Source organism: Aedes aegypti, chromosome 3 (assembly GCF_002204515.2).
Source record: "Aedes aegypti strain LVP_AGWG chromosome 3, AaegL5.0 Primary Assembly, whole genome shotgun sequence".
In the NCBI taxonomy this organism is placed as follows: Eukaryota; Metazoa; Arthropoda; class Insecta; order Diptera; family Culicidae; genus Aedes; species Aedes aegypti.
Window position 1 is genome coordinate 341,302,005 of NC_035109.1, and position 12,601 is coordinate 341,314,605.

Sequence of the window (12,601 nt, forward strand, 5' to 3'; positions counted from 1 at the left end):
TGAATTTCAACCCGATTTATTGTGGCGAATTTTCATAAGTGCATCCAATGTATTTCGATAGTCCATTTGCCTGAGTGTATTAAAAACGCACGGGCCTATCGATCGCAAGGTCCTTGGTTCGATTCCAGGTTGCCGCGAAAACATGTTTTGGTTTCACAAGGCAACGCTACGAATCTCAACCCGATTTAAATAAGGCTCCCCCAAAACTACGCGACTTTTTACGGCGACAGCGACACGATTTCGTTGTTGTGTCGCTGCAAGCACTCTTCTATGGAACCATCTTGACTGACACGACGCGAATCGCTGCGAAATCGCGACGTTTTTTTGTCGCTGTCGCCGTAAAAAGTCGCTTAGATCTGGGGGAGCCTTTAAGTCGATAGACTTCTTCAAATCCTTGAATCATTCGAGTGTATCAAAAGCTGTTCCTCTAGTGGAGGTTTGCTTTGGGTACGGATGCACCGCTACAGTGAGTGCCAGCCAGTGCTCGCCTACCTGTCCGGGCTTTACAGTTGCTGGCAGAGAAAGGGGTGCATGATTGGCCAATTTTATTGATTTGCGAAAGGGTTCGGGAAGAATTCGCCATTCAGTGGCAAAGTGCACGTAACTTTTCGGGGGGATTTATTTCCCTCTGGAAATAAATGGAAATGGAATATCATTGACTGTGCAACTCTTTGTTCTAAACTTGGATGGTAGTCCTGAAAAGGACTGATTGGATGTTAGATACTGTTTTACAACAGTACGGTTGCTGTCCCAAATTTACTTCTTGGCAGCGGTCTTCTTCGCGGCAGCTTTCTTGGCTGGGGCAGCCTTCTTCGGTTTTGGGGTCTTGGGCTTCTTGGCGGCGGTCTTGGAAGGTTTGGTGGCCTTCTGCTTCGGAGCAGCAGCCTTCTTCACACCACCGGCCTTTTTGGCAGCCTTGGCACCAGCAGCTTTGGCTTTCTTGGCTGCAGCCGGCTTCTTGGCTTTCTTCTCGCCGGCTGGCTTCTTGGCCTTCTTCTCCCCAGCTGGTTTCTTGGTGGCCTTCTTCTTCTCTCCGGTAGCCTTCTTGGCCTTCTTCTCGCCGGCCTTCTTCGGTTTCTTCTCACTGGCGGCCTTCTTAGCTTCAGCCTTCAGCTTGAACGAACCGGAAGCGCCGGTGCCCTTGGTTTGGACGAACTTGCCCTTCTCGACGCCATTCTTCAAGGCCTTCTTGAGGAATGGGGCAAGCTTGGCGACATCGCATTTGTAGTTGGCGGCGATGTACTTCTTGATGGCCTGCAGGGACGATCCGTTGCGTTCCTTCAAGGTTTTGATGGCAGCAACAACCATGTCGTTGACTGGGGGGTGGGTCGACGGCTTCTTCGGCTTGCCCTGTCCCTTGGGGGCCCTTGGCTTCTTGGTCTTGGCTGGCGAGGCAGCCGGGGCTGCGGCAGCGGCTTCAGTGGCAACTTCAGACATCTCGATAGGTAGCTAGAGTAACACTCACACGATGGCGATAGTAAACGAATGAATGACGGAAATTCTGGCAACAGTGCGGTGTTCGATTTCGTCGTCTGTGTTAGGGATGCAGACATGGTCGTCCACTGGATGACTGTTCGCGAAATATTGTACATATTTTTGGTAACACCTTTTTAAAACGCATTTTTCCGGTAATCGCACTAAGTATTTGCCTGTCTAGTATGTCCGTTTGGTGAGTGCATGAGTCTCGCTAGCAGCCCGTCATCGCCACATCGGGCCGGTTTCGCGAGAAGCACCGCTGAGACATGTCTTTACAGCACCCGTGCGCCATATGGTGTGGCTTTGCTCGATAAAACAATCAATAGTAACTATTGAAACAATACCACCCTGCACGGCGGTGGTGAATTTGGCAACATGAATGGTTGCTCTTTGCGGTGACATGCGGGTATAGCCAGTATGCCGGTGTCTAATGGCCCCTAATGAGCCTCAAACAAAGTCATTCCCAGTGCCGACGAGCGATGTTACGCGTTTGGTTTTAGTAAACTTTGAACAATGTTAATTTGATGTTTTTCATCAAACATACCGAAAACTTGGGCTCGACTATGACGTCAGTCACACAAGTTTGTGCCATTTTGTCCGGAAAACAATGTCACCAAACACTAATCACCTTCCACCTGTGCACTGTTGGTTGGTCGAATGTGTGCAAATTGCTGGCATTGCCTCAGCCATCGGCGGCAACTGCATTGGAAAAGGACAGTGCACGTGCTACTATGGATCTAGCTTATCTGAGAATGTTTTACTTCAAGAAGCAAGCAAGCAAAGCAAGCACCCTCCCTGCGGTGGAATCTGCAAATGAGCTAGTGCGAAATCTGCCCGAATAGGCATCGGTTTTGCTAGCTGCAGTTGCATCGAATGAACATTCCATACAATCTCTTCTGGCGGCAGTAGTACCGGACATGTCGCGCTGAATTCGCGACAAATTGTTCTCGGAAGTCCCTAACATGCCCCACGGCACGTGTTCCCGGTGTAGAAACTGCACCCTACACTCCCCCCGATCGAGATATATTTTTGTGTACAGTGCCCTCAGGGGCTGTTCAACGTGTCTGTCCGTGCTAGTACTGAGCAACACCCGAGCCAGGAAGCCGAATGGCAACCACACAACGTGTCATGTCACCATCATTCGCAAACTTCATAACGCCAACAATGACCATTTGCAACGCGCCCACCACCCATTGTGTATAAGAATGTTTTCCCAATTTCGTTTGACCCGTTACATCTCGAAGACACACCACCCACCCATGAACTATGTGAATGGGCCCCATCAATGGGAACTGATTGATGGCATTATCGAGATTATCCGATCGATACCATTTGCATCAACTGTTGTTCGATAAACGTTATTATGATAGCCTGAACTGCTGGGATGCTCTTACGAGATCGTTTGTAATGGGACGCTAGAAAACATAATGAGCTTCTTTCCAATACGTTGAGAAGAAGAACGAACGAACCACGAAACTTGTCATCATGCCTGCCTAGCTAGCTAGTCCTATGATGTCAAAATTGTCTAAACTACTAACATGCAGCACAACCGATAGCAAAAATGAAGTTGTTAAGGTGCAACATGGCAATCAGCATAAATATTGAACTTTAAACGTTCTGCTAGTGAATGAAGTGTGGTTAAGGTACAACATTTTTTTGCAATCAGCAGAAATGTTGAACGTACGAAGTGGATCTTCTTGTTTTAAATTCAAACGGATGGAAAAACTTAGATCTAGGGTTTTTTTGTGAACAGATTTTTCCCTATACTGCTTAACAATTAAGTTCCTATTATTTATTACGCAGCTGAATGGGGATCCAAATCTCTGCAACTGTAATCGTTATAATTAATCAATACTGAAACTGATAACATCGAATAAATAAAATGAATTGAATAAATTCAAACTGATAAGAGAGGGGGGTGTTGTCACGTATGAAGTCACCGCCGTGACACTACCTCAGTCGGTTCAATAGTGTGATAAAACAGTCTAGTGTCAGATTTTCAAAATCAACTCTTTTTCGGGATTGAAATAGTGGCCCTGAAAAGGGCCTTTTGGTTTGGTGTGATTGAACGCAGTGTCGGTCGTCATTTACTTGGAGCTGGTGTACTTGGTGACGGCCTTGGTGCCTTCCGAAACGGCGTGCTTGGCCAACTCTCCCGGGAGCAGAAGCCGGACGGCGGTTTGGATTTCGCGGGATGTGATCGTCGAACGCTTGTTGTAGTGGGCCAGGCGGGAGGCTTCGGCGGCAATACGCTCAAAGATGTCGTTGACGAAGCTGTTCATGATGCTCATGGCTTTCGACGAAACGCCAGTGTCGGGGTGAACTTGCTTCAACACCTTGTAGATGTAGATGGCGTAGCTTTCCTTCCTGCGCTGCTTCTTCTTCTTCTTATCGCCCTTGACAATGTTCTTCTGGGCCTTGCCGGATTTCTTCGCGGCCTTTCCGCTGGTTTTCGGTGCCATCGTGCTGCTAACGTTGTTTTAGATTCCAAACGAAAACTGAAACTGATGCCCGACCGATTCATTTCATTAAATTCATGTTTATTTGCAATTTTTGGTTTACAAGGTAATTGGTTTACATGTCAAGAGGTTGACCGATAGGTCCTTCAGCTTTGGTCTTAAAGTTGGATTTTGATAGATGTTTTTGTTATTTTTGCGGTTTTACCCTAGTTGTTATATTGGCCGTATGGGCTCTGGTGGTTTTTAAAAGAAAATTTGTTATCCTAGCTACTATTTACAAGACTACAATAAAATAAAATTTGATAACCTAGGGGGGAACGAGGTCCCGGATGACCTGCTGGTCCGATTGGTGGCAACGAGCCCTAAATCTACCGATCGAGTCACCAAAGCGCTCCTCTAATGTTTTGATCTCGGCCAGACGGTGAACCTCGGTTGTCCTCGTTCTCGGAGGGCTGTTGAGGATCATCCGGAGGAACTTATTCTGGGTCCTCTGGAGCCTCAGATGGTGGGTTTTTGCGCAACTCTCCCAGATTGGAACGCCATATTCAATTACTGGAAGAATGACCTGTTTGTAAACAGCAAGCTTATTCTTCAGAGACAGAGTTGACTTCCGGTTGATCAGGGGGTACAATGCTTTGAGCAAGATGTTGCTTTTGGTGACCGTTTTGTCAACCTGCTGTCTGAAGAGAAGCTTGCTGTCTAACGTTAGCCCAAGGTAGTCGGCTGCATCAGACCATTCCACCGTTGATCCACCGAGGGTGATTTTACAATCCTCAGCCGGAACAAGTCTGGGGGATTTGGAATAGGGGAAGAGGATGACCTGGGTCTTCGCTGCGTTGATACAGATCTTCCAGCTGTTCAAATAATCTGACAAGACGTTCAGGCCTCTCTGGAGTCGAGATGTTAGTGCTCTCGTGAATCTGCCGCTGTAGACGACTGATGTGTCGTCAGCGAACAGTGACAGTGAGCCGCCTTCAGGGAGCTGAGGCATGTCCGAGGTGAACAGGTTGTATAGTAGGGGACCTAAAATACTGCCCTGTGGAACACCTGCGGGGATGTTGTGGGGGTCTGAGTTGACTCCATTGAGGGAAACCCTGAACGTCCTGTTAAACAGATAGTTTTTGATGATTTTCACCAAATAGGTGGGAAGATTGTATCGGTGCAGCTTGTACACCAGGCCGTCGTGCCAGACGTTGTCGAATGCTTTTTCAACATCGAGCAACGCCATGGCGGAGGATTTGGCAAGGGACTTGTTCCGCCTGAGGATGTTGGTTACTCGAGTCAGTTGGTGCACGGTTGAACGACCGCGTCGAAAGCCAAACTGTTCCTCGAGCAAGATGTTGTTTTGATCGGCTGCCGAAAGCAGCCGTCTGTTGATCGCTTTTTCAAAAAGCTTTGATAACCCTGAGAGAAGGCTGATGGGTCGATAGCTTTTGGGGGAGGAAGGATCCTTCCCAGGTTTCTTAATGGGGATGACTTTTGCTGACTTCCACGACGAGGGGAAGTAGCTAAGTCGGAGGCACTGATTGAAAATCAGTGCCAGATGTTGGTAGAACTGGAGACTCAATTGCTTGAGCTCCAAGTTCAGGATGTTGTCGAAACCTGGGGCCTTCATGTTTTTGGATGTTTTGAGATAGGCCAGCAACTCGTCGGCAGTGATCTCCAACTCCTCCGAGAAGTCGTTGGGAGATTGGTGTAGGTTAGCTGCGTGTTCGGAAACAGCAGCTTCGTGTGGGCTAGGAATGTCTAGCCCTAGATTGTGGGAGCTGACGAAATGCCGACCTATCTCAGCAGCCTTCTCCGCAGGGGTTATCAAGCGATCCTTAGAGTCGGTGTTGTCTAATGGGATCAACGGTGGAATAGGTCTGGGTTTGGATTTTAAAAGTTTGGTCATCTTCCAGAATGGCCTAGCACAATCTGGGAGAGAGCGGATCTTGTTGGAAAAATCATCGTTCCTGAGGTCCACCATTCTGGCCTTGATTATTTTGGATATGCGATTGACTTCGCTTTTCAACGCAGGCAGACCAGAGCGTTGGTACTGCCTGCGTTTGGTGTTCCTTAAACGAATGAGATCTTTGGTAACACGATCGATAAAAAGGGGGTTGCTCACCTGACCAGATGCTGGTACATGCTGTTCTCGGGCCACGGAGATGGCCTCTTCGACGCTCTGCAGGTGCCGGTCGATGTCTTCAGCGGACGCCAGGGGAGCCTCGTACTGGATGTTAGCGTCGACACACCGCTGGAATTGGCCCCAGTCGACACGATGGTAGTTGCGCCGGGTGACCCGATGCCGGTTGACCAGGGAACCAACTTCTGCCACCACCGGGTAGTGGTCCGAGCTCAGGTCCTGGTGAACGACCGGTTGGGAGATGTTGTCGGCCATGTTGGTCAGGAAGACATCAATGGTCGCATGGGCCCCGGACCGGCTCAGGCGGGTGGGTGAATCCGGGCTCAGGATGGTGTAGTGGCCTTCCTCCAGGTCCTGTTGTAGGATGAGGCCGTTCCTATTTCGCCGGGGGTTTCCCCAGGTCTCGTGCCTTGCGTTCAGATCGCCAGCCAGGATGAACTGCCCCTGCCGCCGTGTCAGTTTGACGAGGTCTTGCTTTAAGGCCGCCGATGTTCCGTCGTTGATGTTGGTTTGCTTCGGGCAGTACGCCGCGATGATCGTGATTGGGCCGATGGAGGTTTCCACCCGAACACCTACGGCCTCGATGATTTGGAGTTGAAAGCTCGGCAGCAGGGTGCAGTTGACGTTCCTCCGCAGAGCAACCGCAACGCCTCCACCTTCGGATCCGCACCGGTCAAGCCGCACGAGCCGGAAGTCGGGGATGAAGATGTTAACTTCCGGCTTGAGGTGCGTCTCCGTTATCACGGCTATGTCGATGCCTTCCTGGTCCAGGAAGGCGGACAACTCTCGATTTTTGCTCCGGAGGGAGCAAGCGTTCCAGTTGAGGATCTTGGTGGTGGCCTCACGGGCCATATTTGGATAAGAACGCAAATACCACCGAGTTGGCGGCGTCGATCTGTTCCGACTTGGAACGGCAGGCTCGTAGCCGTTGGAAAAGGTTCCTTGTGTATTCCAACATTTGCTCCGGCGTGTACAGGGAGCCGTCGTCGTCGGAGGGAGGAGGAGTGCCGGAAGCACTGGGTCCAGGATTCCCCCATCCAGGAGGGGGCGCATTCCGGACCGATGGAGCAGCGGCGGCGGCCGCGAGGCGTTGCTGAACGGAGGGGGCCGACTGGCGGGATGCCTGCCGGTGGGTTGGTTGAAGCGGTGGCAGATTGGGCACTTGGTAGCGGGGCGTCGGGAAGTGCTCCTCAGTCAGCGGTGGGGGTGGTTGGCGCTGGCGTTGCCGTCCCAGCTTCTTGGCGGACGCTTGCTGGCGGATTGCCAGAAACTCCGCACGTTTGGGGCAGTTGCGGCTGCTGCCCTCGTGGTTTGCACCGCAGTTGGCGCACTTCGATTCGGTGCCCTCCATCGGCTGGCAGGTCGAAGTGGCGTGCGCACCGGCACATTTGCCACAGCGGGGCTTCATATGGCAATTCCTGGTCCCGTGGCCGAACGCGAGGCAGTTGCCACACTGCGTCACGTCTCGTTTTTTCGGGCGGTAGCGCTCCCATTCCACCACGATGTGGAAGAGCGCTCTCACTCTTGTCAGGCCCGCCATGGTGGTAGACCCCTTCTCCAAATGGGCCAGGTAGAGCTGGTCCCGGTGTCGTCCTCCTTGTGCTCGCCGGATGGGGAACACATTCGTCGGCTTGAGTCCAGCCGCCTTCATTTCATCGATGATGGCCTCCGGGGTGAACTCCGGCAGCCCTCGGACGAGTACTTTGAACGGCTTGCTACCGGGGGCATCGTGGGTGTAGAATTCCACCCCTTTTGCCTTCAGCAGCTTGCCGGCCTTGTCGTAATCGGCGCCGGAGGCGCACATGATCTTAGTGCCGGTATGGCACAGCTTGAACAGTGGCCGGATGTTGTTGGCCGCTAGCTCGGATCGCAGCGCCGAGAGGTCCTTCGACGCCGTGAAGAGGGGGGGAACCTTCGCGCCCGGGGGGGCTTGGTCCACAGGCAGGGAGGCAAACTTGTTATTTGCCAGCAACCTGCTGTATGCCGCCGGGTTGGCATCTTCATTCCTGGCTCGTTTTGGCGCGCTGGTCTGCCCGCTGTCGGCCAGCGGGGCGGGGGTCGAGGCGGAGTCCGCCTTTTGCTTCCGATTGCGACCCATCGCTATGGGCCGCGGTTGCTCTGCTTCGACTAGCAGAGATGCTTTCTGGCTAGCCACCCCTAGGAGGTAGGTTAGCGCCGGAGAGCAGTCGCGGGAGCGGGAAATCGCGAAAAAAGAGTGCACTTCGCACACGCACGGAAGAGAATTCGAACTTGTCTCGCAACTCAAAAAGACACGCAACCGTTCACAACGGCAGTTCGATTCGGAATGCCCGACCGAACCAGTCGGTTCTCTTTTATACCCGTAGAATGGTGAGCGCTGTTCCGCCCCTTCGCTTCGTTTGCTACTTCATCCATTTCGTTCGCACCATCCTAGTATGAGTGCAGCGCAGGGCTACGCATGTATAAAAGATACCCTCATCCGGTGAAATCACCATCAGTACCGCTTACGTACGCTTCGTGAACGTTTGTTTCTCAAGTCCACTCAAACTCAACCACAAAATGTCTGGCCGCGGCAAAGGAGGCAAAGTTAAGGGAAAGGCAAAGTCCCGTTCCAACCGCGCTGGATTGCAGTTCCCAGTCGGTCGTATTCACCGTCTGCTCCGGAAGGGCAACTATGCCGAGCGTGTCGGTGCCGGCGCTCCAGTCTACTTGGCTGCCGTTATGGAATATCTGGCCGCTGAAGTGCTCGAATTGGCAGGAAACGCTGCCCGTGACAACAAGAAGACCAGAATCATTCCCCGTCATCTGCAGTTGGCCATCCGCAACGACGAAGAATTGAACAAGCTGCTGTCCGGTGTTACCATCGCCCAAGGTGGTGTTCTGCCCAACATTCAGGCTGTCTTGCTGCCGAAGAAAACCGAAAAGAAGGCATAAGTTACACTGCGTGCATCAAACCAAAAACCGTCCTTTTCAGGACGACAATATCCAGTCCACCGCTAGAGAGTTGTTGTTGAAATATTGCAGATTTATCTAATTTAGCCACAGAGAGGATCGATGAAGAGATATCGGCCATATTATGACCATTTCTGAATCAATTCCTAGATTCCGCGGGGGGAAACGTTTGGGCTTCTTAAATGTTCTGTTCGGGATACCTCGAACTTTCGATTTTTGGAGTTCAATTTGCCGAAACAGAAACATAAAACATTGAAACAGCCAGCCCTGCGTGAGCTGTTCCTGAAGAGAGAGGAGGGTAAACTGTTCATCCAGTTCCTGCCCCATTTTCTACTATCTACTGCTTGACAATAGAAGAGTTGATGAAGCAGGTAGTATTTAAAAAAACTTATATTATTTATTCGAGGAAAGGCTATATCAGGAGCTCCTAATATTAAAGGAATCAATCAATTTCCAAACCCCACAATTATCAATTATAACTATCATAGGGGTGTGTTTCAAAGTAAACAAGCCAAAGATTACGTTTCAATCATACGGTCAAACTTTCAATGTTGGATGTTCGAGTTGTCTAGTTTGTAGCAACAAGGGGAGGCGAGCTGGGAAAGCTTCTGCATCCGGAAAAGAGCATAAGAAGAAGGGGAAACATACGGCCGGTACCAGAGAATGAAGTCCGCGCTGGAGATGCACATTCAAAAGTGTGTGCAAAGCGAAGCATGAAGGGACAACTCGAGTTGTCGGTTGGTTGACGTACCTCCCTCATCAGTGTTGAGAGTATGATCGTTCGGTGGTAGGAGGAAGGTCAAGGGGCTTTAGGAAGTAATCGTTCCCCCAGGGGAACAAACAGTTTTAGGTACACTGAAGGGAAAATTGCTCACACAACTCTTTTAGGGAATGCTCTAGTGGCCCTGAAAAGGGCCGTTTTGTTGAGAATGGCAACTATAATGCAGACCGAATTTAAGCGCGTTCTCCACGGATACGGCGAGCCAGCTGGATGTCCTTGGGCATAATGGTGACACGCTTGGCGTGGATGGCGCAAAGGTTGGTATCTTCGAAAAGACCGACCAGATAGGCCTCGCTCGCTTCCTGCAGGGCCATGACAGCCGAGCTCTGGAAGCGCAGATCGGTCTTGAAGTCCTGGGCGATCTCACGAACCAGACGCTGGAATGGCAGCTTGCGGATCAGCAGCTCAGTCGACTTTTGGTAGCGACGGATTTCACGCAGAGCAACGGTTCCTGGCCGATAACGGTGAGGCTTCTTGACACCTCCGGTGGCTGGGGCGCTCTTGCGAGCGGCTTTGGTAGCCAGCTGCTTGCGAGGAGCTTTTCCTCCAGTAGACTTACGAGCAGTCTGCTTGGTACGGGCCATTGTGTTAGATGATGATTAATTTGCTTTCAATCCAAACGGATCAGTTGAAACGCAGCGACAGAATGAGGGTCAAAAAACCAGGCAGTCCTCTTTTATATGCTCATATCGATGCAGGCAACCAATCGGAAGCCACGGAAGAATAGAAAAAGCAAGAGAGGAAAGAAGAACTCAACCCTCGAGTGGGTATAAAAGTGGCCGCTAGTGTTTGGCGCAGCCATCATCATCAGTTGCGTGATAGTTTTCGAGTGAATAAGACGTGCGAATCGGAAGCTAAAAGGAAAAGCGAAAAGGAGAGAGACCTATTTTCGACGGTGCCACCCGTCAGTGTGTGAAAGAGTGTTCAACCGCGATCGTGTTGCGATCACAGTGAGCGTTGGCATTTGCGTTGTGTGACAGCAAAAGGAAGAGAAGAAGCGAGCCGGAGTGATTCCGTCGGCGAGCTGCAGTGCAGCAGGGCGTTGCGGGGTGGGAAAAGAAAACAACAAAAACCGTGAAAAGTTGTGGTGGTCGTTCGAATTGATTTCGCCGACGTTTGGTAGTGCCTAAACGAATAGGATTTTGCGGTGCGTGGAAGGAGAAGAAGAATTCCTCTAGTGCGTGAGTGAAGACAATTGATTGTCTGGAGTTGTGATTGTGGGAGCTCGGCCTGTTGGCCATGGCGGCTGTAAATGCCGCTCCCCCTGGGGGGAATTCCGGTAACGGGAGAAGATTACCGGAATGGTTGGATCCGAACAGTAATCACGGACAATTAGTGGTGATGTCGATGGTGGCGAAAGACGGAGGAAAGTTCCCGGACAATCCGTTCGTTATCGGGCGGTCGCTGGAACATGCCGCCGGTGGAAAATTGGACGAGACGTACACCGAAAACAGAGGTTCGCGGTACGTGTTGAAAGTGCGAAGTGAAGCGAAAGTGCAAAAGTTGCTGCAGATGACGGAGCTGATTGATGGCACCAAGGTGGCGATTCAATTGCATCCGACGATGAATTTCGTCAAATGCGTTGTCAGCTGCCCGGAAGCGATCAACATGAGCAAGGAATTGCTTGAAACGGAGTTGAGCAGCCAGGGCGTGACGAATGTCCACCGAATCACACGGCAGGATGGAAAGGTAAGAGTAAATACCCCTACCCTTATTTTGACCATCAGTGGAACTGTTATCCCGAAGCATATTTGGTTCGGTTCGCTTCGAGTTCCCACCCGTGTGTATTATCCCTCCCCAATGGTTTGTTACAAGTGTTTCGCGTACGGTCACACAAAATTGCGTTGCCAGGGGCAGGAACGGTGTCGAAATTGTTCGAAAAGTCACCCAATCGATCTCGAGGCCGGCTGTGCATCGCCTCCGCAGTGTTTGCATTGTGGCGAAGGGCATCAGTCGAACAGCAAGAAATGTAAGGTGTTCCAGAAGGAGGAGGAAATCATCCGGATCAAGGTCAACACCGGCGTGTCGTTCATTGACGCGAAAAAGGAGTACGACCGGGTCCATGGCGAAAAATCGTATGCTGGGGTTTCCGGTGCTCAGAATCGATTGCATCAGGACGAAAAGGATCGGGAAATTCAAGTTTTACGGGCTGAAGTGGAGCGGATGAAAGGAGTCGACCAGGAATTGGCGAAGCTCCGAAAAATCGTCGAGGAGCTTTCGACGAAGAAGCATAAGCGGAGCAAGAAGGAACGAACGATCCAAGTCATGAAGGTAACCGATTCGGAGATGGAGGCAGAAGAAATCGACAAGAAGGACAAGTTGGCGAAAAGGAAGCAGCAAGGAGGATCCGGAGAAATCTCCCCTCCCTACAAGCGGAATACGAACGGGAACGATTCGGAATTAATGTCGGGTAGCAACTACGAATCGACGGGAGCTATTGGTGGCGAGGTGAGTTCACCTCTTCCTCAAAGATCCAGGTATGGCCCAACGAAACCGCAATCAAGCCGCATGTAACAGTCGAAGTAGTGAACAGCATAGTTGTAGCCCCCCAAAAGTGTTTGCAGTGCAGTGGAACATTAACGGCCTTAAAGGCCGTCAGGATGAACTTTTGTTATTAGTGCGTGAAAATCCTCCTGTAGCTATCGCTCTGCAGGAGACTAAAAACAGTGACAACTCGTTTCTTGGGCGCTTCCTCCGGGAAGAATACGTATGGTTTAATCGTGTGGATCCGGAAAACAGCACGGTGCGGGGCGTCGCTCTTGCAGTGCGTAAGTCTTTCGATCCGTCTCCCGTGGTATTAGACTCTTCCATACCAGCAGTAGCAGC

At 51.0% G+C, this 12,601-nt stretch overlaps 4 protein-coding genes across 4 annotated transcripts; 1 reads left to right on the plus strand and 3 right to left on the minus strand.

Moving 5' to 3' along the window:
* Positions 1-695: 695 nt before the first annotated feature.
* On the minus strand, positions 696-2,164 carry LOC110679726 (histone H1-like). The gene has a single exon (XM_021855453.1). It carries the CDS (start codon positions 1,435-1,437, stop codon positions 757-759), a length of 681 nt encoding a protein of 226 aa, XP_021711145.1. The 5' UTR covers positions 1,438-2,164; the 3' UTR covers positions 696-756.
* A 1,347-nt stretch (positions 2,165-3,511) lies between these two features.
* Positions 3,512-3,988, minus strand: LOC110679771 (histone H2B). Its single transcript, XM_021855501.1, has one exon. It carries the CDS (start codon positions 3,936-3,938, stop codon positions 3,564-3,566), a length of 375 nt encoding a protein of 124 aa, XP_021711193.1. The 5' UTR covers positions 3,939-3,988; the 3' UTR covers positions 3,512-3,563.
* Positions 3,989-8,513: 4,525 nt separating this feature from the next.
* LOC110679783 (histone H2A) lies at positions 8,514-9,024 on the plus strand. Its single transcript, XM_021855515.1, has one exon. It carries the CDS (start codon positions 8,602-8,604, stop codon positions 8,974-8,976), a length of 375 nt encoding a protein of 124 aa, XP_021711207.1. The 5' UTR covers positions 8,514-8,601; the 3' UTR covers positions 8,977-9,024.
* An 869-nt stretch (positions 9,025-9,893) lies between these two features.
* On the minus strand, positions 9,894-10,548 carry LOC110679748 (histone H3). Its single transcript, XM_021855478.1, has one exon. It carries the CDS (start codon positions 10,357-10,359, stop codon positions 9,949-9,951), a length of 411 nt encoding a protein of 136 aa, XP_021711170.1. The 5' UTR covers positions 10,360-10,548; the 3' UTR covers positions 9,894-9,948.
* Between the last annotated feature and the right edge of the window lie 2,053 nt (positions 10,549-12,601).